Source organism: Schistocerca gregaria, chromosome 7 (assembly GCF_023897955.1).
Source record: "Schistocerca gregaria isolate iqSchGreg1 chromosome 7, iqSchGreg1.2, whole genome shotgun sequence".
In the NCBI taxonomy this organism is placed as follows: domain Eukaryota; kingdom Metazoa; phylum Arthropoda; class Insecta; order Orthoptera; family Acrididae; genus Schistocerca; species Schistocerca gregaria.
The window spans coordinates 233,422,252-233,446,986 of record NC_064926.1 but is presented as its reverse complement, the minus strand read 5'-3'; the positions used below and the strand labels follow the sequence as shown (position 1 = coordinate 233,446,986).

The following is a 24,735-nucleotide window of genomic DNA, read 5'->3' as shown; positions in this document are numbered from 1 at the left end:
CTTCTTCTTCTCTATCTCTCTCGCGTCCTGCTTCAGCCCCCCCGCTCTCTGTTCATTTCCTCTTGCCCCTTTCCCTGTCCATCTGCTACTCCACCGCTCTCTGTCCGTACGTTCCTCACCACTCTCTCTGCCCAGCTGTTCCCCTTTGTTCATATGCTTTTTCCCCCTCTGTCTATATTCTCCTCCCCCTCTGATACCTTCTCCTCCTGCCTCCTTTGTTTTCTGCTCACCGCTCTATCTCCTCCTGCCCCTCTCTCTGTTCATCTCCTCTTCCAATGTCTCTCTCTGTCCTTTTCCTATTCCCTTTCTCTGACCATTCCTCAACCCTATCTCTCTTTCGAGCTCCACCTCTCCCTCTCTCCTTTCATCTTCTCCTCCACTCCCACTGGCCGTCTCCACCTATTCCTTCCTCTTTTCATTTCTCCTCTCCTCTGTCCCGTTTATCTGTCCATTTCCTACTCTCCCATAAGTGTATCGATGTCCTCCTTCCCCTTCTCTGTCTGTCCAGCTCTTTCTCTCCCTTCTCTTTTCATGTCATCACTCCCACCCCAATATGGGGCTGCTGGTTCTTACATCCCCCCTTTCCAGATAGTAAGTAATATGTATACCAGATTTGATTAAAATCGACCCAGGGGTGTAGGAGCGACTTTTGACCCACAGCTTTGCCCACATACGGACATGCCCAATAGATTTAATATATTTGACACATTTGAACACATGTTTCGCCTACATCTGCAGCGAATTTCGTCCTTCAGTTTCGTTTTCACTCAGCTCTGTGTTTATGACGTCATATCTCCTGAACTAGGCGTCACACAATGATGTAATTTTGTTGGCACACTCAGCTCCATAACTGGATACTTTCTGCGAAGTGTGTTGGGAATAGAGAACAGCGTAAATCAAGTTCAAATGGTTCAAATGGCTCTGAGCACTAAGGAACTTAACGTCTCAGGTCATCAGTCCCCTAGAACTTAGAACTACTTAAACCTAACTAACCTACGGACATCACACAACACCCAGCCATCACGAGGCAGAGAAAATCCCTGACCCTGCCGGGAATCGAACCCGGGAACCTGGGCGTGGGAAGCGAGAACGCTACTGCACGACCACGAGATGCGGGCGGAAATCAAGTAATAAACGTCATGCATGAGCGACAGTTTTTCATGCAGTTCAGTGTTTATAACATCATTTCTTGTAAAATGTGTGTCGTACTCTGATGTATGTGTATATTCAGCGACATGTGTGGACACTGTTTAGGAAAAGTGTAGCGAATACAGTTGGTAGTAAAGAAGTAATAAACCCTAAAATATGTTTGATGTTGTAGTTTTTGACTCACCTCGGTCTTAATAGCGTCTTATCTCCTGAGGTATGTGTAGAACAATGATATAATTATGTAGGTGCATTCAACGGCATGTGTGAATACTGTCTGCAAAATGTGTGGCGATTACAGTTAGGAGTAAAGAAGTAATAAATTAAAATGTCGTGCCTGATTCGGCAGATTCCTGCATAAACAGCGAAAATGTTGTAACAGATAAACCTTTTTCTATTCTTCATTTTGTGAGTGTTGTCAACCTGAAAAAGCTTCGTCAAAGTTATAAATTATGTGTAAAGTTTGTTGCAAACCACTGAGTGCTCTCATTCTCAGATACTGGACGAATAAAGTCTGGGCATTCGTGTACCGTGGGCTATACTTCTTTTTGACCCCCACCATTTCATACGTAGGTAGTTGTTACCCCCAGGGCGATTCTTTCCGGACGGTAATTGACATGTGTATCACGTTCGGTTAAAACCGGTCCATTGATTTAGTAGAACATATGGAACACACACACACACACACACACACACACACACACACACACACACACACACACATATATATATATATATATATATATATATATATATATATATATATATATATATAGGCTGCGGACTGTACCCTATCTCGTGTAAGAATGTAGTCGAAGAGAGTACAAATCGTGTGTACCATAACAAGTGAATGGTCATACTCGTCGTGGCAAAACGTGTGTCGATTCTTCTCTCGAAAAAATTCCGTACTCAAAATTTTTGCGGCCACTGTAAACCGGAACTCATTCAAAACGAATTACGATATTTTTCGCGTGCTCTTCGCGCTTAAAACTGCCTTGTATACAACACTGAATTCTCAAACTATGCGATTCGTCACATTTGTCATCGCTTCCATGGCTTTTTTCATGTGATTGCTGATTCGCCAAGGGAAAGCTAACGGAAGGCAATTTAATATTTATAGAAAAATAAAATCGAATTTTGTCTGCAGTTTCTTTTGAAATCGGTATGGAGTCAGCGCACATAAACAAGAAGTTTGCAACACATCGGCATTAATTTTATTTTTTGTAACTCTCGCAGAGATTTGAAATATTGATACAGTGTTTCGAACATGCGTCTTTTGTGCACCATGAACATAAAGCAATTATGATAATTGACAGACGTGTGAGTAACAGAGTGACTTCGACGTTTTTGCAGAAAACTAGGTCGTAGTTATGTCAGTATGTTTAGGAAGATGATGTGCAATTTAAGAGTGTTGTCACGATTTTAAAATGAAACCTACCGTGACCTGTTCCTAAAAATGTTCAGTGTTTATAGTCTGTGAAACGCATTTCACTAGCTCAAAGTTACTCGGCGTAAACGTTGGAAGCTCGTCCGCCGTACCAGTAACCCTGTCACCCAATACCCTCAAGTATTGTCTTCACACATTTCAATGTTTAGACATCATATTCCTGAAAAATGCGCCGTAAAAAGATGTAATTCTGCAAATACATTCAGTGGTATATGTGGATACTACATGAAAACATATTCAAATGTGTGTGAGATCGTCCGCAGCTCGTGGTCGCGCGGACCATAGTGCTCAGAGCCATTTGAACAATTTTGTGTGTGAGATCTTATGGGACTTAACTGCTAAGGTCATCAGTCCCTAAGCTTACACACTACTTAACCTAAGTTATCCTAAGGACAAACAAACACACCCATGCCCGAGGGAGGACTCGAACATCCACCGGGACCAGCCCCACAGTCCATGACTGCAGCGCCCAAGCGGGCATACTGTATGCAAAATGTTTTGCGACTCGAGTTAGTAGTAAAGATATAATAAAGTAAAACATCATGTCCGACCCTAAAGTTCCACTGCATAAACATCGAAGATGTAGCAAGCGATAAACTGTTTTACATTCCATTGTTTTGAGAGTGGTGTCAGCGAGAAAAAGTTTCGAACGTTTAAATTTACGTGTAAAATTTCTTCAAAGTCGCTAGACGCTCTCGTTCTAAAATAATTTGCGATTATATTCTCGGTAATTTGCGCTCGTGATCAAGCTGCCTCAAGATATACACAGTTTCTGTTATACTTGTCTTATTGTTTTAGACCTTTGCCGGCCGGAGTGGCCGTGCGGTTCTAGGCGCTACAGTCTGGAACCGAGCGACAGCTACGGTCGCAGGTTTCGTATCCTGCCTCGGGCATGGATGTGTGTGCTGTCCTTAGGTTAGTTAGGTTTAATTAGTTCTGAGTTCTAGGCGACTGATGACCTCAGAAGTTAAGTCGCATAGTGCTCAGAGCCATTTGAGCCATTTGTTAGACCTTTAAAGTAAGATTATAACTCTTGAGTAGATTATGATAGCATTTAAATTTTTAACTTCGCTTTTTACTACGTGAAATATAGAAAAACAAGTTTTTGGTGCTCCTTGGAAGCAACTAGATAGGCAAACTGCAACTGGAATTGTGCCCCGGGTTAGTTGTTTAGTAATACACTGCACAACAGAATTGAAAGACAACTTGTTCGAAACCCCGTAATTGTCTCCCGTTGCAACGCAGAAGTCTGAAATTTGGCTCAAAGCTGCTTACAACCTTCCTCTGTAACAGTGAAAAAGCGTGGCGTCATTCGACGCCACCTCAGGCTTGACAATGCATTTAACAGAAACGTGTCGACACACGCGAAAAAAACGTCAGAGCTCATAAGTTCATGTAAGGTGTAATGTGGTTTAATGACGTCACATTGGCACCATATTTCACCACAATTCTGCTCAAAGCCACCGTGGACGTGTCGCATGATAGGAAGGCCGTCACTTCCACTCTTATTACGTTTCATCCCCTCTCTTGGCTCCTCTGTGAAGGAGGTCAGAACCCCTATCCCCAGCGTTGGACTCAAATGGCCACGTTCAAATGGCTCTAAGCACTATGCGACTTAACTTCTGAGGTCATCAGTCGCCTAGAACATAGAACTAATTAAACGTAGCTAACCTAAGGATATCACACTCATCCATGCCCGAGGCAGGATTCGAACCTACGACCGTAGCAGTCGCTCGGCTCCAGATTGTAGCGCCCAGAACCACACGGCCACTCCGGCCGGCCGTTGGACTCACACGGTTTTCTTAAGAGCAGGGGAGGGAAACATTTCAGTCACACCGCCACTCAGAATCTACACGAAAAGGCCTCAGAAGGTGACATAAGGTGATTCAATGGAACCATCCCTTTCCTGCGGCTGTGATTTCCACACATTTCGCGGCCGCAAACAACAGTTCGTAGTGCAATGAGCAAAACGAAGATTTATCACTGCTGACACGTCCGGGCCTTCAACCCTTCCCTACGCATATTGTGGGGTTGCAATCCCATTGTACGTGATCGCAACCGTTTATAATGCAGGGCGATGGCAAGTTTTGCTCTCATGTACTGGTTGGAAACACTAGAGACCTTTCAAAATCATTCGAAAAAAATCTGATCATGATCCGAACCAACAAAGGTATCTTAGGCTTCTTCAGCACTCCTGTTTAGTTCTCTCCTGTGGCGTGACCACGGGGTGTGAGGGAGGCGTGTGTGTGTGTGTGTGTGTGTGTGTGTGTGTGTGTGTGTGTGTGTGTGTATGTGTATTACATTTGGCACATGCGTCAATAAAATGGCAAAATGTCGCCTAAGAACCTCCACCCCTCACCCATTTTGCCTCCGTCGGAGGTTCGAGTCCCCCGTCGGGCATGTGTGTGTGTGTGTGTGTGTGTGTATGTGTGTTGTCCTTAGAATAAGTTAGTTTAAATTAGATTACGTAGTGTGTAAGCTTAGGGACTGACTAATTCAGTTGTTTGGTCCCATAAGATTTTTCCACAATTTTCAAAAACATTTTCCCACACCTTTTTAATACACTCTCGGTGTACCCGCCCACTTCATCGATAATTTTAACCATGAACGTGTACACACACAACCAGCAAAGTCCGAGGCGCCAGCAGGCAGGCGACTGAAATCAGAGGGCTGTTAAGTGGTCAGGGGCCTCGACCCAGAATTTTGTAGGAAAAGGTCAAAGTTTTCACGAAACTGAAGAAGAACGTGAACCATTAAAAATGTGACTTTTCCTTAATGTACTTTTCCAGACTGTGATGATGGGTCTACCAGAAGACCTTCCTTGCAGAGCAATTATCTTTTCACAAGTGGTGAGAAGTTTCCAGTCTATTCTTGAAGATCGACGAATAACATTGGTAACAGTCAAGCATACAGGCTGAACGGAGGCATTATTGGGTATGAATAAACGAGTATCAGCCAACATTTTAGTGGCGAGCTTGTTAAGACTCTTGCAGTTCGCTTCCGGTGATTTTTCCGATTTGTCACACTTGATATTTCTGTCGACCCCTGTTCACGAGTCTGGGTATTTTGACGTTGGTCTCTCAATATACAGGGTGTTGCAAAAAGGTACGACCAAACTTTCAGGAAACATTCCTCACACACAAAGAAAGAAAATATGTTATGTGGACATGTGTGCGGAAACGTTTACTTTCCATGTTAGAGCTCATTTTATTACTTCTCTTCAACTCACATTAATCATGGAATGGAAACACACACCAACAGAACGTACCAGCGTGACTTCAAACACTTTGTTACAGGCAATGTTCAAAACGTCCTCCGTTGGCGAGGATACATGCATCCACCCTCCGTCGCATGAAATCCCTGATGCGCTGATGCAGCCCTGGAGAATGGCGTATTGTATCACAGCCGTCCACAATACGAGCACGAAGAGTCTCTACATTTGGTACTGGGGTTGCGTAGACAAGAGCTTTCAAATGCCCCCATAAACGAAAGTCAAGAGGGTTGAGGTCAGGAGAGCGTGGAGGCCATGGAATTGGTCCGCCTCTACCAATCCATCGGTCACCGAATCTGTTGTTGAGAAGCGTACGAACACTTCGACTGAAATGTGCAGGAGCTCCATCGTGCATGAACCACATGTTGTGTCGTACTTGTAAAGGCACATGTCCCGTATGAAATCATGATAACGTGCTCCATTGAGCGTAGGTGGAAGAACACGGGACCCAATCAAGACATCACCAACAATGCCTGCCCAAACGTTCACAGAAAATCTATGTTGATGACGTGATTGCACAATTGCGTGCAGGCCACACATGTTGATAGTGAAAATTTACAATTTGATCACGTTGGAATGAAGCCTCATCCGTAAAGAGAACATATGCACTGAAATGAGGATTGGCACATTGTTGGATGAACCATTCGCAGAAGTGTATCCGTGGAGGCCAATCAGCTGCTGATAGTGCCTGCACACGCTGTACATGGTACGGAAACAACTGGTTCTCCCGTAGCACTCTCCATACAGTGACGTGGTCAACGTTACCTTGTACAGCAGCAACTTCTCTGACGCTGACATTAGGGTTATCGTCAACTGCACGAAGAATTGCCTCGTCCATAGCAGGTGTCCTCGTCGTTCTAGGTCTTCCCTCGTCGCGAGTCATTGGTTGGAATGTTCCGTGCTCCCTAAGACGCCGATCAATTGCTTCGAACGTCTTCCTGTCGGGACACCTTCGTTCTGCAAATCTGTCTCGATACAAACGTACCGCCCCACGGCTATTGCCCCGTGCTAATCCATACATCAAATGGGCATCTGCCAACTCAGCATTTGTAAACATTGCACTGACTGCAAAATCTCGTTCGTGATCAACCCTAACCTATTGATGCTACGTACTGATGTAATTGATGCTAGTACTGTAGAGCAATGAGTCGCATGTCAACACAAGCACCGAAGTCAACATTACCTTCCTTCAATTGGGCCAACTGGCGGTGAATCGAGGAAGTACAGTACATACTGACGAAACTAAAATGAGCTCTAACATGGGAATTAAGTGTTTCCGGACACATGTCCACATAACATCTTTTCTTTATTTGTGTGTGAGGAATGTTTCCTTAAAGTTTGGCCGTACCTTTTTGTAACACCATATATATATTCCTTACTGTTATTTCTCGTTCACAATATTACCTTATTCCCAAGAATAAGCAGCTTTCACTCGGTTAATACTCGGCAGAAATCAAACCTGCATTTGGATCGGACTTTCTTAACTCTTGTGGAGAAAAGTATGCAGTATACTTGCTGCATCCATTTTCAATAAGCTACCACTCGAATTCAAAAATCTTAGTAGTAACCCAGGCGCTTTCAAATCGAAACTAAAGAGTTTCCTCATGGATCACTCCTTCTATTCTGTCGAGGAGTTCCTTGAAAATTTAAGCTGATTCTTATTGTACTGTTGATTGCGTTTAGTTAAACTTTTGGACCGACTTTTTTCGGGTTCATGAACATTTATTTTTATCTGTTATTACTTTTATGTTGTAATTTCATGTGCTGACACGTTACATGACCTTGGAGACTTGCTCCTCAATTTGTGCCTACGGAACTTGACTTGTAAATAAATAAACATCACTGGATGTACCTGCAGAATCGTACCATTGTATGACACAAAATTCAGGATATACATAAAGTCATAAACATTGAGCTGCATGAAAGTGAAACTGCAGGGCGAAACTGTAAGGTGGCAAGATTTGCCACCGTAAATTAAATATCCTGCAAATTCTTTTCGATTTGTATTTATTTTAGGTTATTAATCTTTTCGTTGGTTGATACTGGCTAGCATTACGTATCATCAATTTCTTTAGTACTCCATGTGTGGGAGTTAATTAGAGCTGAGTACTGACAGAAAGGACGATGTGTTTCTCAGAAGTAGCTATCAGCTAAAGAGGGGCTGGGAAGAGAGTTACTGTGTTCTGCAGGAGTGGATATTTAATGCTCTGAGAGAGAACAGAGAGAGGAGTCGGCGGTTGACAATGCTGGAGGCAGCAGAACCTCCATAGTGTGGACGATGCAGACAGGACTTGCAATCTGGTGAGCTGAAAAAAAAAAATCGGAATAGCACATCTGGTATAAGAGTGTCGGGGTTGGAAGCAGGCAAGAAAACGGCTTTTTTGATACAAAGGAATGCTCGGGGTCACAAACAATAGTTACGAGCTGACCCTTGAGGAATCATCTCACGGAAACAGCGGGGCATGCTTCACGCTGAAAAGCACAGACACATATTTCCTATATGCTTAGAATGCAGGAGGGGAAATGGAAACTTCCAGACAATGTTCCGATAGTATTATTAGCTGCAGGCGGCAGCCAGATTCATGAGCATTGTAGTTGGAGGTAATGTTTTTTTAATGGCTACTGGGATTCGCAAACGTAGACTGAATGTCCAGGAGGGAGCACGCGTTCGGCGTGAGACACACTTCCCAGTGGGGATCGATCGAAGACACTTTCCTCCGAGGATCGACCTAGAGACTTCGCTGGCGAAACCCACAGAGGAGAATCTGATCATTAGCTTTAGAGAAGTATTAATTTCGCCAAAAGAAGCGCGTGAGGTCGTTTCTCTGTGAATAGAGTTGTTATTCTGTTTATTCGAACTTTACACTTCTGTGGAGTCTGATGTTCACTGAAGTGTTTCTTTATAGAAGAGTACTTCAGTCGAATATATGTTCCTGGCTAGTGAGCAAACAGAAATCTTGACTCGTGTTCTGTCTTATACTGAGGTAATTTTATGCCGAGGAGTTTATGGACGGCATATTGTGTCCACTGTGTAGGCAGAGGTTTATAGGTATCTCACGTCCATCATCTGCACAGTGGCAACACCCCAAACAGCAGATTATTGTGCAGTATAACTGATGTCTGTACTTCAGAAGGTGATATGAGCACTTCAGTTCGCCGAGTAGGGAAACATTCACAGTAAATCTGTTGGGCTCAATTTGCTTTTCCACTGAGCCTTTTCTGAAAGTGGTAGTCAGGGTGACGGTCTCCTGTTCCTCATAGCTAACCAGTAGCAGCCAATTTTGTGTCCCGTCTAATGCAGGGGGCACGATCTAAAGGAGGTCAGACACGTGTACTGCCATCCTCGAAATTACATTAAGGGTAGACTCTGACGTTGTGTATATTTATACAGTTTTTGCGCTCCATGTGTGTTTTGAGCATAAACCGTTTACAATTTCCAAGTTGTGATTCATTCTAGTAGCATTCCGATAGGAGTAAATGGTTTGATTTGCTAAACTGAAGTAAGCCGCAACACTGTACATGGTTTTATGGAAATACTTAAGGTGTAGGTTGTTAATGACAAGGTCGTTTCAGTCATTTGCAGGTGTAAGGATTCCATTGTGGAGACAATATTAGGTAACCACATATACGCACATTGTACTCTACAAACCCTGTGGGGTCTACAAAATTTGTGTAACATACATGTGAAATGTACTAAGTATACGTGGCATATGCGTATGTAGATAAAGCCGTAGGTAAAATGATCCTCCTAAACCTCTGGACAGATTTTAACCAAACTTCGTTTACACATTGCTCACTATCTGGAAAGAAATACTGAGGGGGTAAGAACCAATAATCACCTATTGAGGTGGGGTGATGACGCGTTGAGAGAAGGGGGTCATAAAAAGATGGACAGACGAGAAAGGGGTAGGAGGAGACGCACACAGACATGGGGGAGTAGGAGATGGACAGTGACAGGCAAAGGTAGAAATGGACAGAGGAAGGGAAGAGGAGATGAGCAGAGAGAAGGGGTGGTGGAGAGTGAAAGAAAATGGGAAGTAGGAGTAGGTGGACAGAGAGATGAGAGGAGGAGATGGACACAGAGAAAGGCGGAAGGAGACATGGAGTAACAGAATTGGAATAAATACATCGCTGGGCAACGGCGGGTACTTAGCTAGATGTACAGATGTCACACAATAGCACTGAATTCACCCTTGCTTGTTGGTAGAAATTATGAAAATGATACCTTCTCGCACTGTAAACGTTAGTCTTCAGAACTTTTAATCATATTACAACACATCGTTTTATGATAAACGTACAAATAATTCTACACTGCCTTCTTGCGTTTTTAGACGAGCAAAAGAGCGTGCTACCAAATGAGGAGGTGAAAAGAACAGGAGGATACGACCTGCAGTAGGAGAAGTAGGAGAATGGAATGCGTGATCACAGCAGGTCCGATGTTAGCATAGCAAATGAGGATCGAATTTCTATGTGCATATAGCCTCTGGAAACGACCTTCTTGTCTATGGATATAAAGCTGAATGAAAAATGGGGTGACTACTTTCGAGAATCTTGTTCAACTGTGACACGAGTTGTGAAGCCCCCATTCTAGTGCACTGATGAACTTCCTTCCGATCAAGCGTTACCTGAAGTTAGTAGAAAAGAAAGACAATATGTTAAATACCATTGTGACAGAGTTCAATAAGAATTTCATCGTTTTCAACTTTAAGAGCAATATTCGAATTTAACGAGTACTGTCGGAATGATCAGCTGCCAACAGGAAGCACGACCTTAATGACGAGAAAATGTCCTTACTGACGAGAAAATATTGACAAGCGAAACTGAGAAGAAATTTGTGCGTCCTCAAGAAGATCAGACGGAGAGAGGTGGTACAGTGGTTAGCATACTGCACTCACATTCGGGAGGAAGACGGTTCAAACCACCTCCAGCCATCCACATTTAGATTTTCCGTGATTTCCCTAGATTTCTGCAGGCAAATGACGGGGATCGTTCCTGTGAAAGAGCATGGGCGATTTCCTTCTCTATCTTTGACACAATCCGAGGTTGTTCTCCGCCTATAATGATCTCGATGTCGACGGAGGGTTAAATCTAATCTTCCTTCCTTTTTAAGAAGATCAATGCGCGAAGCGTACAACTCCCACCGTCGCACCTTAGTGGAAGATCTGGCTGAGAACATGAGAAAATTCTGTTCATATCTAAAATCATCAATCGGGTCGAAGGCTTCCATCCAGTCTCTCGTTGACCAGTCTGGGATGCTAATAGAGGTCAGCTAAAGGCAAGCTGAAGTTTTCAATTTCACGTTTAAGATATCATTTACGCTGAAGAATCGTACAAACATACCGTCGCTTTACTGTCTCACAGGTTCCGCCATGGAGGACATAGAAATAGACATCAGTGGCGTAGAAGAGTTAAAAACAAGTAAGTCGTCAGGTCCAGACTGAACCACAACAGAGTGTACTCTGCGACATTGGTTCCTTACTTAGTTTGCATTTACTGCGAATCTCTCTCTCAGCGAGCGACTGGACAAAAACGCAGGTAACTCCTGTATAAAAGAAAGGTAAAACAACGAACCCGCATAAATACTGACCAATATTCTTAAAATTGGTTTGCTGCAGAATTCTTGAACACATTATGTGTTCGAATATAATAAATTTACTTGAGACAGAGAAGCTTATGGACGCAAATCATCATGGATTTAGAAAGCATCACTCGTGCGGAACCCGGTTTGCCCCTTTCTCACATAACCTGTAAAGCATGTCAACGGGCACATTTCATTTCCTAGATTTTCGGAAAGAGTTTGGCACGTTGTCCCACTTTACTCTGTTGACGAAGGTCCGAACATATGGTTTACGTTCCTAGATATCTGAGCAGCTCGAAGTAATAGAATTTAGTACATTATCCTCGGCGAGAAGTGTTCATCGGAGACAAGGGTATTGTTACCCAGTGTGGTGTCATAGCACAGCTCTTATTCTGTATGTACATAAATGACCTGACGGACAGGCTGAGCAGCAATTTATGACTGTTTCTTGATGACGCTGTGGTTTATCGGAAGGTGGTATCGTTGTATGTACATAAATGACCTGACGGACAGGCTGAGCAGCAATTTATGACTGTTTACTGATGACGCTGTGGTTTATCGGAAGGTGGTATCGTTGAGTAAGTATAGGAATATAAAAGATAACTTGGACAGAATTTCTAGTTGCTGCGATGAATGACAGCTTGCTCTAAATGTAAAAACGTGTTAGTTAGGTAGGATGAGTAGGAAAAACAATCCTGTGGCGTTTGAATACAACATTAGTTAGGTGTTGCTTGACACAGTCATATCGATTAAAAATGCAGGCGTAATGTTGCAGAGTGATATGGAATGGAATGAGCACATCAGGTTAGTAGTAGCGAAGACAGGGTGGTGTCATAGCACAGCTCTTATTCTGTATGTACATAAATGACCTGACGGACAGGCTGAGCAGCAATTTATGACTGTTTATTGATGACGCTGTGGTTTATCGGAAGGTGGTATCGTTGTACGTACATAAATGACCTGACGGACAGGCTGAGCAGCAATTTATGACTGTTTACTGATGACGCTGTGGTTTATCGGAAGGTGGTATCGTTGAGTAAGTATAGGAATATAAAAGATAACTTGGACAGAATTTCTTGTTGCTGCGATGAATGACAGCTTGCTCTAAATGTAAAAACGTGTTAGTTAGGTAGGATGAGTAGGAAAAACAATCCTGTGGCGTTTGAATACAACATTAGTATGGTGTTGCTTGACACAGTCATATCGATTAAAAATGCAGGCGTAATGTTGCAGAGTGATATGGAATGGAATGAGCACATCAGGTTAGTAGTAGCGAAGACAGATAATCGACTTCATTTTATTGAGAGAGTTTTGGGAAAGTGTAGCTCGTCCATAAAGGAGTCGGCATACAGAACGCTAATGCGGGCAGTTCTTGTGTAATGTTCGAGTGTTTGTGATCCCCAACCGGTCAGATTAAAGGAAGACGTCGGAGCAACTCTGAGGCGTGCTGCTATATTTGTTGCTGGCACATTCGATCAACACACAAATGTTACGGGAATGCTCCTTGAACACAAATGGGAGTCCCAGGAGGGAAGGCGACGTTCTTTTCGCAATGCACTGTTGCGGGAATTTAGAGAATTAGGATATGAAGAAGACTGCAGAACGATTCTACTCCCGCCAAAGTACATTTCATGTTAGGACACCGAAGATAAGATGCTAGAAATTAGGGCTCATGTGGTGGCTTTTGGAAAGCCGTATTTCTCTCTCTCTATTTGCGAGTGGAGCAGGAAAGGAAATTACTTGTAGTGGTGTAAGCCATCCTCCATCGTACACCGAAAAGTGGCTTGAAGAATATATATGAAGACATGCGCTGAAAAACGGGCTAACCCTCAAATGTAGAAACTATAGATAAGTGTCTGCATCTGTTGCTGGGGTGCGGGAGCTATCAAAACAGACATCGGTCTCATCCCTAAATATCACTTAGGGGTGAGGCCAATGTCAATTTTGATAGTTCCCTTATCCAGCAATAGAGGGCAACACTTATCTCTAGCCGGCCGCGGTGGTCTCGCGGTTCTAGGCGCTCAGTCCGGAACCGCACGACTGCTACGGTCGCAGGTTCGAATCCTGCCTCGGACATGGATGTGTGTGATGTCCTTAGGTTAGTTAGGTTTAATTAGTTCTAAGTTCTAGGAGACTGATGACCACAGATGTTAGGTCGCATAGTGCTCAGAGCCATTTTTTGAACTTATCTCTAAACTTTTACATTTGAGGGTTAGCCCGTTTTTGCATTAGTATCTTCATATGTAGATGTAGAAAGTAATGTTTCACAAAACCACAAGGATCTTGTGTATACCAATATGGTCATCAAGTGACGAACCATATTGTAAAGATACATAAATAAACTGCCTGACAAAAAAGTGAACCTTCTAGAAAGAGAGGAGGAAGCTTCACAGGGTGATCGGATGTATGATGTTATTTCAATGATTACAAATCTGAGTCAAATGTACAATGCTGACAAATGGGACGGGTGCAATAAACCCATTATATCCTCTTCTGAGACAATCAGGGCCGCAGATCTTACAATTGGTCTTTTATATCCTGGATGCTAGCTCTATTTCCTGAATAGTGGCACAGGGACGGAGTTGATACCCGTGCTGGTCCCATACATGATCTACCAGGGGCAGATATGGAGATATGCTAGCCATGTGAGTAACTAAACACCACGCAGACAGGTCATAGAGATACGTGCCATGTGTTGAAAAGCATTGTCCTATTGAAAAATGGCACCACGATACTCTCGCATGAGTGGTAACACTGGTTGTATACGACGAACATTGTACCGTAGTTGTTGTTGAAGATATTGGTTTGTAGAGCGCTGAACATCGAGGTCATCAGCTCCCTTACAAGTGCACAATCTTTTTAGTTCAAATCTCGCCACTTCCAAAATGATGATGAGATAATGAGCACAACACAAACACCATGGCATCAGAAGCAACACCTCTGTATGCTAACAACATCCTATGCGTAGGTTGGTAGCTCCCTAGTCTAGATGCTGTTTGTTTCCCACCAATAGTGTGGGTTGTTACAGAATGTTGTTGGGAGTCCACTACTTGTTCTTTGATGATGGATAGAGGTGTACTATGTCTTACGATATGAGTGGCGTACGCTACAGTGATCTCCCATTGTGTTAGACAGACGTGGTCGACCAGAACCTTGACAATGAATTTACGTGCATCCATGTTCCCATGCAATCCAACATTGAGCCACTGTTACATTTGAATGCCCCACAAATATGGACATTCCACGAATCAAACAGCCGGCCAAACGGAAACCCACAATGAGGCCTCTCTCAAATTATTACTGGTGCTGATAACGCTTTCGCACATAAATGCGTGGAATCTGGATTTAGAGTGGTCATTGAACATCTGCTACTGCTCACTCCTCTTGTATACGCCACCAGGCCTTGTAGCCACACGAAACACGAATAAAATTAATGCCCTCTGGAGACCGTTCTACAGGTTACAGAGAATAGTAACTCTAATCATTTGCATATTTGTTTCTAAAAGAAATTATTAGTTATTAGCGCTTAAAAATGTGTGTGTGTGTGTGTGTGTGTGTGTGTGTGTGTGTGCAAGAAGTTACGTTGACATATAACCATGTCCTCTGGATGCGTCACTTTTTTGTGAGGTAGGATAAATAAAATGGGGAAGTTTCTATCTACTGTAAACTGTATCTTCTCAGTATACTCCTCTAACCTCTGATATGCACCACAGTTCAAAGACGTTACAATGTATTGGGCCATTAATCTCCCCCCACCCCCACCAACACCCATGTTCTCTCCCTTCACATATGTAAACACGTCCTGCTCTGCAGCATTAACCCATCTGAAGTTTCATTTGGCGAATACAGTGAATAGTTTACTGGTATAAAACATTATGAAAGATTGAAACTATGTGTTCGTTTAGTACCCTAACTAAATCTCATTCTTGTTAATAACAATACTTTTACAGAATGAACTATCTGTTTATGAACCACTGCCTACGACCAACAGCACAACTTCATTCCACCAGTACCTCCCCTGATAATTGTAATAGGTGAGGAAGTTTCATACCATCGTAACTCTGTTGCAGAGTGGAGTGTCTCCTGGAAACAGCCTATAGCCTGTGACTAAACTTTTTCTTCACTACACTCTTTCCCAGAAGTGGTAGTTCTACAAACACGCATGGAAATGTTAGAAGAATCTGTCAGGTAGGCGAAATATAACATCAATTTGAAGATGTGAGGCTGATTGTGGATCATACGTTGATAGCATAGACCAGGCCGCAAAAAGCAAGGATCAAGACTCGTGACCTTGTCGGAGGCACATTCTTAATGTTTCTCTTTTTCTATTGATCAGTTTCTGATGTTTGGCAACAGCACCACAATGATAAACATCTTGTCTGAGTAGGTTCTTTAATTGACTACAGCTACGACGACGTTTTTGACGGGCTTTGTGACAGAATGCTCACTGGTAAGTGGATAACCCGGATTCAATTCCTGGCTAGTTCAAATTTTTAAACAACTGAAAATTCAACGAGAGTTTCCGTGAAGCATAAAACACATAAAGATGAAGAAAAAATCAGCAGCCCTCGAGACTGCTAATAGCTAGTTCTAGTCGCATTTTTCTTCTTTTTCCATTCGGTTCGAACACCTACGTCTTTAAATATAAAATTAAAAAAAATGTGTTTTAAATACCACGTTCTAAGTGCCATTTTTTACGAGAAATGCACGTCTTCCCTTTCCTAAACACGTATCGCCCGCAAAATTCCAGTTTTCATTGCAGAAATCAATTCTTAATTCTGTTCTTTTGTAAAATACATGTGATGAAGATTGCTTATTCCCATGAAGTAATGAGTGCTGTCGACAAGGGATCTCATATCGATTCCATAGTCCTAGATTTCCAGAAGGCTTTTGATACCGTTCCTCTCAAGCGACTATTAATCAAATTGCGTGCATATGGATTATCGTCTCAGTTGTGGGGCTGGATTTGTGATTTCCTCTCAGAGAGGTGACAGTTCGTAGTGATATATGGTAAATCATCGAGTAGAACAGAAGCGATATCTGGCGTTCCGCAAGGTAGTGTCATAGGCCCTAAGCTGCTGCGAAAAGTGGCAATTAGCACTAAACAAACAAAAGTGCGAGGTCATCCACATGGGTACTAAAAGAATTCCGATAAATTTTGGGTATACGATAAATCGCACAAATCTAAGGGCTGTCAATTCGACTAAATATCTAGCAATTACTATTATGAGCAACTTAAACCGGAAGACCACAAAGATAATATTGTGGGGAAGTCGAAACAAAGACTGCGCTTTGTTGGCAGAATACTTAGAAGATGAGACAAAGCCACTAACACTTGCCCGTCCTGTGCTGGAATATTTCTGCACGCAATGGGATCCTTACCAGGTAGGATTGACGAAGGACATCGAAAAAGTGCAAAGAAGGGCAGCTCGTTTCATGTTATCGCGCAATAGGGGTGAGAGAGTCACTGATGTGATACTCGAGTTGGGGTGGCAGTCAATATACAAAGGCGGTTTTTTTTTTATTGCAGCGAGATCTATTTACGACATTATGTCACCAATTTTCTTTTCCGAATACGTAAATATTTTGTTGACACCCATGTACGTAGGGAGAAATGATCATCATAATAAAATAAGAGAAATCAGAGCTCGAACGGAAAGATTTAGGTGTTCCTTTTCTCCACGCGCCATCTGAGAGTGGAATGGTAGAGAAGTAGTATGAAAATGGTTCGATGAACCCTCTGCCAGGCACTTAATTGCAGAGTAACAATGTAGATGTAGATGTAGAATGTATTTTGCTGCACGGTATGTTAGAGCTTCATTATTACAATTAGCCTAAGAGGTAACTACCATGGGCATCTCTGGTAGGCCATATAACCTAGTGCAGTGGTCGTCAAACTGCGGCCTGCGGGCCACATGCGGCTCAGAACATGTTTTCGAGCGGCCCGCCACCCTCCTCAGCTTCGCACTGGTAGCACTAGTTATCTACTTGTCTGGTGTAACGGTGTTTCGTTTACGGAAACGGCGTAGAATTGTGATTAAAGTCGGGGAAGTAATTAGGTAACTGAAAACCATCCACCACTTTCATTTAACGCGCCACTTGCCGGTGTTCCGCAGCGCTAAAGGTGTGAGCGGCCTGCTAGCCAACATGTGAGTCGTGCATCAAACGCGCCACGTGCCCACGGCCGCTAGTTTGTCGGCGGCGGGTTTGTCCCGCAGCTGCCTCATTGTTAGCTTTGTCTTATCAGTGTGTCGGTCGTGAACTAAGTATCGATGCCCCTGAGTGTTCGTCGCTTATTGAGTGCATTCGCGCTCATATTTGGTAATATAATTATTAGTGGAATAAATAATGCCTCATGTAACCTCAAGAACAGTGACTAAGAGGAAAATATATGAGAGAAAAGAAGTTTCCAAGAACTATGTGAAGAAGAGTTTCGCTTTATAAGTGGACACAAAGAAGGTATTGCTACTTCCTTAGAAAGCCATGATACGATTTTGGGACTGAAGAGATACAATTTATTTCGCCACTACACAAGTAAGGACGATCCATTTAGGGTAGCTTTTTCTTTGAATTCAAATGAAAGAAAGGAAAAACTTTGCTCATCTAAAACCTACCATTCGTCGTCAACAAAACGTTATGTTAGCAGCAACTGGGCAAAGTGAGACTGTCACAAGAGCATCATACCGAGTATGTAATATTCTGGCAAAAAAATATGAAAGCTTTCACTGATGCTAAATTAGTGAAGCAATGTATGATGACTGTTTCTGAAACTTTGTTTCAAAATTTCTCCAACAGTAAACAAACATCAGCTGAAATAAATAAGCTCAGACTTTCAGAATCTACCTGTCGATGTCGTATAGAAGATATTTCAAAATATATGTTTCAGGCGGTAATTAATGAAATCCAACTATTATGGGGTAATAGAGGACAATTTTTTTAGCAATTACGCCCGTGGAATGTCACACAAAAGGATGTGATTTTGTGGATGCAAATTAAAGAATGTGTAAAAAGAAGACCTGTCTATGAGCAAATTAATATTAGTATGTACGGATGGTTGTCCGTAAATGACGGGCGTCAACAATGGTTTGATAGTACTGATTAAGAAGGGATGGAATTTGCCAAATTTATTCTCCATTCACTGCTGACTGCATCAAGAAAGTTTGTCATATCAAATTTCAAATACCTAATTGAAGAATGTTATTCAAAAGATTATAAGCGATATAAATTTCATTCGTGCCCTTAAACTTAATCACCGAAAATTTGAAGAACTTCTGCAGGCATTGCAAGCTTCTTACAGTGATATTCTGCTACATACTGCTGTCAGATGGCTAAGCAAAGGAAAAGTGCTGGAACGGTTTGTCAATTTGTAATCTGAAATTATTTTACTCTTACAACAAAGTGGCAAAAATTATCCTGAACTTAATAATGATGAATGGTTAATACTTACAGCTTTTTTGACCGATATTACACAAAAATTCAACACACATAACTTGGAATTACAAGGACCGAACAAGATAATTGGGCAAATGACTAACAAAATATTAGCATTTGAAGCAAAACTGCAATTATACATAAATGAATTCGAAGTAAAAGATCTGACTAATTTTCCAACAGTTGCTATGCTCCGATCAGGCTTAACTACCGCCGAAACTATTTACCAAAAAGAGAAAGAATATTTGGAAGCCTATTTGGAAGAAATAAAAAACCGATTTGCAGATGTTAGAAATATTCGAAGCTGTTTCATACTCGTAGAGAACTCTCGGCATATCCTTTCTTTCAGGAGTGCTAGTTCTGCAAGGTTCGCAGGAGAGCTTCTGTAAAGTTTGGAAGGTAGGAGACGGATACTGGCAGAAGTACAGCTGTGAGTAGCGGGCGTGAGACGTGCTTCGGTAGCTCAGATGGTAGAGCACTTGCCCGCGAAAGGCAAAGGTCCCGAATTCGAGTCTCGGTCGGGCACACAGTTTTAATCTGCCAGGAAGTTTCAACTCTTGGCATGTTGGACATGTTCATCTCAAATTATTCTGTCTATTTGGATTTTCTAAAACTAATTTGCTAAATTAAATAATCGAATTCAGCATGACACACAGCTTAAAGCTCTGTTTATACAACATCGTGAAACCCAACAGTGCAGTGAATTTTGGCAATGTGTGCCTAACAATTATAAAAATTTACGAGACTGTGCACAGGTCATTTTAACACTATTTCCTTCAACTTTTTGAAGCTTCATTTTCAAAAATGAAGAACCTGAAAAATAAATATCATAATCGGTTGTCCATTTATTTAGAAGACGCAATGAAGTTGGGACGCAGCCCAAACGACGCAGATATGGAGACACAGCCAAAAAAAGTTCAACATCACAAGTAACGTTAATGAAAAATTATATATTTGTATCTACGTTTGTTTTGCAATTACAACAAATACAAATCAGCTTCAATAAGAGACATGTAGCTTTCTTGTATAGCCTGTTGCATGTGCAGTGCATCAGTCTTTTTCATATTTTTTTATATTTCTTATCTATTTCTACTTTTTGAAAGTTTGAGATTAATGCAATTATGGTAAAGGTTTTTTGGCCATTTGAACAATATAATATAATATTCTAATAATACATCATCTTGCATGAAAAAGTTCAGGTACAAGATACACTGATCCCAGATTCGGTTTTGGTAGTGGCTCAAAATTACTAATGATTACCTTCCGTCCCTTCATCCTTCATATGCTCCTGTCTAGCTACATGAATTTTGTAAGATTATGCAAGTAATGTGAATGTTATTTTCACAGATATAATTAAACTGGAATGAATTAGTCAGCTGCACTGTACGCTTTTTTCCTGTTTATTGATATATGATCAGCAGCATTTTAAACAGTTTTCAACACTCGCAAACATGGTGACAGACATTCTGTGAAAGTCTGTGAATGGCACGTCATCATTGACTCATGCTGCCACAACGATTATTCCAGTCAGTCTCAACACTCGACTCCTGTGAAGACTGACTAAAAATGTAATTGTTGACAACGTGGCACAACTATTCGTATGTCTCCTACGAATATATCCCTCATAATCTAATAGTTGTCAAACCGGCGGACGGGTATTTAAAAATCTTTTCCCCAGTATTGCAGAATTTTAATGTCATAAATACGGCTTTTTGTTGACAGCAGCTGCACAGCAATGTTATTTGGCGAAGGAGTCACATATATCCAACAGTTGTGAGTGGTTTGTTTCCGAAAGTGCTATTTCATTTTAACGGGTGCTAATGTTTACAGTTTCTGAAGAACGATAAATGATATATATCCAAATCCGGTAAAGAATAAATTGTTTGCAGCTGTCGGCTGTACCTGTCTCCTTCGTCAAATGAAATATATACTGGAAGAATTATAAGTAGGAACGCATAATGTTGTTCTATCACTTTTACAGATGCCACTTGGTACAGGGTCCTGACAGATTTGTCGTAGCGGCGGGAGGGGACGTAATAATGGAAATGTTTTCTTGTTTGTTTCTCAGTGCTGACAACAAATGGGTGCGTGTACCTAGTGCCAATTATCTGCTATTGTATCAGTCTTAAATGAAAGTTCCTTGCATTCATTAATACGCATGATAGAGACGGTTATATGCGGTACACATTTGTTAAAAGAAATAATTAGTCATTAGCTCTTAAAAATGTGTTTGTTCTTATCCTCCACTTCTGCTCCTAAACCCTGGGATCGATTTCAACCACACTGATAATCATATTGTTTTCACTCTGTAAAGAAATATTGTGGGGTAAGCAAGGGCAACGTCTTATTGGGGAGGGGGATGGTAATGTGGAGGCAGAAGGGGGTGGAGGACATGGGCATATACAGGGGGAGTGCAAAATGGACAGATAAAGGGGTGAAGAGATGGTGAGTGAGGGGAAAGTCGAGATGGGCGACAGAGAGTGAGGGAAGGAAGAGACAGAATAACACAAGATTGGAATAAGTACATATCTAGCCAATGCCAGGTATCTAAACTAGTATGAAGTAAAATTAAGGCTGTTGTAGTTCAGTCAAGTAAGTTGAAGAAAAATGACTTTCAAAACATGTAAAAAACAGTTGTGATCGTGTCTCATGTTACATAATACTTTTTAGTATAAGTCCATTTGCTGTTATTAACCAGCTGTTCACAAAGACAACGCAGCAACATTTCGTCGGGCAATTACAGTGTTACAGTTTACGGGTCATTGAGAGTGGAACAATCTGAAACACAGTACATTCTACACGTAGTGGTCCGAATGGTATCGACTTTAACGATTAGTGCTAGAAAGTCAGTGGTAAACCTTTCGCTTCTTTACTGTAGCTAATTTATTGGAGGTTCATAACACACCATTTACGTGGTTTGCTAGTTAATAAAAAGATCTACCGAGCGAGGTGGCGCAGTGGTTAGCCACTGGACTCGCATTCGGGAGGCCGACGGTTCAATCCCGCATCCAGACATTCTGATTTAGGTTGCCCGAGATTTCCCTAAATCGCTCCAGGCAAATGCCGGGATGGTTCCTTTGAAAGGGCACGGCCGACGTCCTTCCCCGTCCTTCCCTAATCCGATGAGACCGATGACCTCGCTGTCTGGTCTCCTTCCGCAAAACACAACCCAACAACAACCTCGATAAAAAGATCTGAAAATCATATTGTTAGTTTTGGCCCTTGAGCAAAAAAGTTTGCCGACCACTGACCTAGAGGGTACAGCACCATAACAATTAAGATTGTTGGTGGTCTCCTGCAACAAGGAATTTCTCTTTATGAGGCTATTGGTTTTTCAACACTTTCTGTAGGTCCTGCGGTACGCTAATCATGTAGTGAACACTGCATGTTTTGAACCCAATCCTGCTTGTCCAAAATAACAGTAGCTTTGTGCAGGTAAAGTAACAATATCTGGATCAATTCTAAGTTGGTTGGTTGTTTTGGGGAAGGAGACCAGGCAGCGAGGTCATCGGTCTCATCGGATTAGCGAAGGACGAGGTAGGAAGTCGGCCGTGCCCTTTGAAAGGCACCATCCCGGCATTTGCCTGGAGCGATTTAGGGAAATCACGGAAAGCCTAAATCAGGATGGCCGGACTCGGGATTGAACCGTCGTCCTCCCGAGTGCGAGTCCAGTGCAAGTCTAAGTGAACGTGAAGCAGACCTGTCAGCTGATGCTATATGACTCTTAGGTGGACGTGCCCCAATCAACATACGACATTTCTCCCTTCTGGCCTTCTCTGTAGCATCATTGTCTTGGCATCAGTCATCGTACGCATCCAGCTACTGGGTTAGTGTTATTGAGGAAGCAAATGAAACAAAATTAGCAAGTAACCCTATAAACAAAGCTGAAGGTTTTTGCTTAATTTCTACATGGAACCCTACTCCCTCTCTAGTCAAAAAACAGAGAGACAGTGTTAATGCTACCTCACCCCATTGGCTATTAATTTTCGCTATCGATAAATTGTGACCCCAGTCATATTTGGTTGTGTGGTGGCGTTAGGGGTGTGTATTGCTCTGCAAATCAACGCTTCCTTGCCGCAGTTTTGCCTAGAAAATGACAGGATGCCACCTGTCGAAATATCGGCGGTTGTCGATGGTGTAAGATATTTGAACATTGTGTATGCCCTGAGAAACTCAAGACTCTCAAAATTAGATTAATTACAGGGCCCACGGAGGCATTTAAACAATCATTCTTCCCACCCTCTTCAAAGAATTTTGCTGGTATGGATGAAAGTGTAGAGTTTTCCAACAACATAATCAGAAATTTCCTGTTGCTCCTGGTCGTGATTTGGGATCCCGATTCTGTACCCTGTTGCCTGGAAAAACTCTGCAACCGCAAAATCTCTGCAACCGCAAAATCTTCCATATCATCCCATAGCTGTACCATGATAGTAGGGCACAGGGCGGTTATAACTAAAGTGCAGCTGCTCACAAATGCCCAGTGCGGACTATAATTATCGTATGGCACCGAACTTGGTAGATATGCGGAAGCGTTATACGCTGGAAAAAATTAGTTGCAACTTTGGCCACCAGGAGTAAATAGGGAGCTGTGAAATCAAAAAAGACGTATGGCAATGGTTCCATATGTAATGAATTAGCAACGTAACGTGGAAGGGAAAACTCAAACGTGTGAGAAAAGCGTAATGCTGATTATGTTACTAAGCGCTACTTTACACAGTTTGTACAGTATGAGCTTTGGAGACGTTGATGAGATGCTGTACAGCGCGAAATTTGCACCTGATGGCCACATTGGTCACAATTTTTTTCAGCATCTCTCGGTTCTGCATCAGTGCATTAGCATATCTACGAAGTATCACTACCTCATGAAAATGGAACTGCGTAAATAGCTGCATTTTAATTATAACCGCCCGGTAATACTGCAAAATGATGAGTCGACAGTCCAGATCCGCAGTCCAACACGAACGTGGTTCACTGTTGTGTGTTACTGAGCATCCCCTCTCTAAATGCCGCTACAAACACACAGTAGTGTGGATGGCAGTAGTAGCCGCCCGGAGAGTGGATGTTGAGCGGTGGCGGGCTGTTGGCAGGTGCGGCGCCGTGGTGCAGGTGGGCGACCAGCTGTCGTGGGCGCGCAGCCTGGTGCAGGCGCTGCGGCGCGCCCCGCTCACTGTGCTGCAGTGCCTGGCGCTCGCGCTCGTCGTGCCGGGCCAGGCCATCTTCTCCCGCAGGCGCTCCCTGGCCGACCCAACCATAAATTACCGTACCTTCCACTAATCAAACTTGAATTCTATTTGTATATCGCTTAGTATTTCGAATCATTTTATTTGCTATCGGGTACTTTAACTGTAAATATCATCTTTGCTTTATTAAATAAATATAAGTCTCTTTCTTCTATGTTGGTTTGTTACTGTTCTTTACTTTGCAACGCATTTAACCCGTTTAATATCAAAATGATCCAAGAAACACATAAGAAGGAGTATCATCCTTGTTTCCAGAACTATTATTTTCAAAATATATGACATTCTCCCTCTGAGTTAATGGTATCCAATAATATTTGGTTCATTTTTACAATTAAAGTACATTAAAATGCATTTATGATACCCCCACTCAGCACCACTAAGATTAATAACTTCTTAAATTTAAACATTTATGAAAACAGAATGATGACTGTTACGTGAATATCTGATACACGATAGACCTGAAGCGATGAAAATAAAGCACACTCCGTCTTCAGGCCACGAGTGGCTTACCGGGACCATCAGACCGCCGTGTCATCCTCAGGGGAGGATGCGGATAGGAGGGGCGTGTGGTCAGCGCACCGCTCTCCCGGTCGTTATGATGGTATTCTTCACCGAAGCCGCT

The 24,735-nt window shown here is 42.4% G+C and overlaps 1 protein-coding gene across 1 annotated transcript in view; it reads left to right on the top strand.

Annotated features, from left to right (window-relative positions):
* The window catches only part of LOC126281910 (trichohyalin), a 102,242-nt gene extending 77,975 nt beyond the window's left edge, over positions 1 to 24,267 (top strand). The window contains exon 7 of the mRNA XM_049981235.1: positions 23,961 to 24,267. Coding sequence (XP_049837192.1) covers positions 23,961 to 24,147 — 187 coding nt within the window. The 3' untranslated portion in view covers positions 24,148 to 24,267. The remainder of the gene's footprint in view (positions 1 to 23,960) is intronic.
* The last annotated feature ends 468 nt before the right edge of the window (positions 24,268 to 24,735 follow it).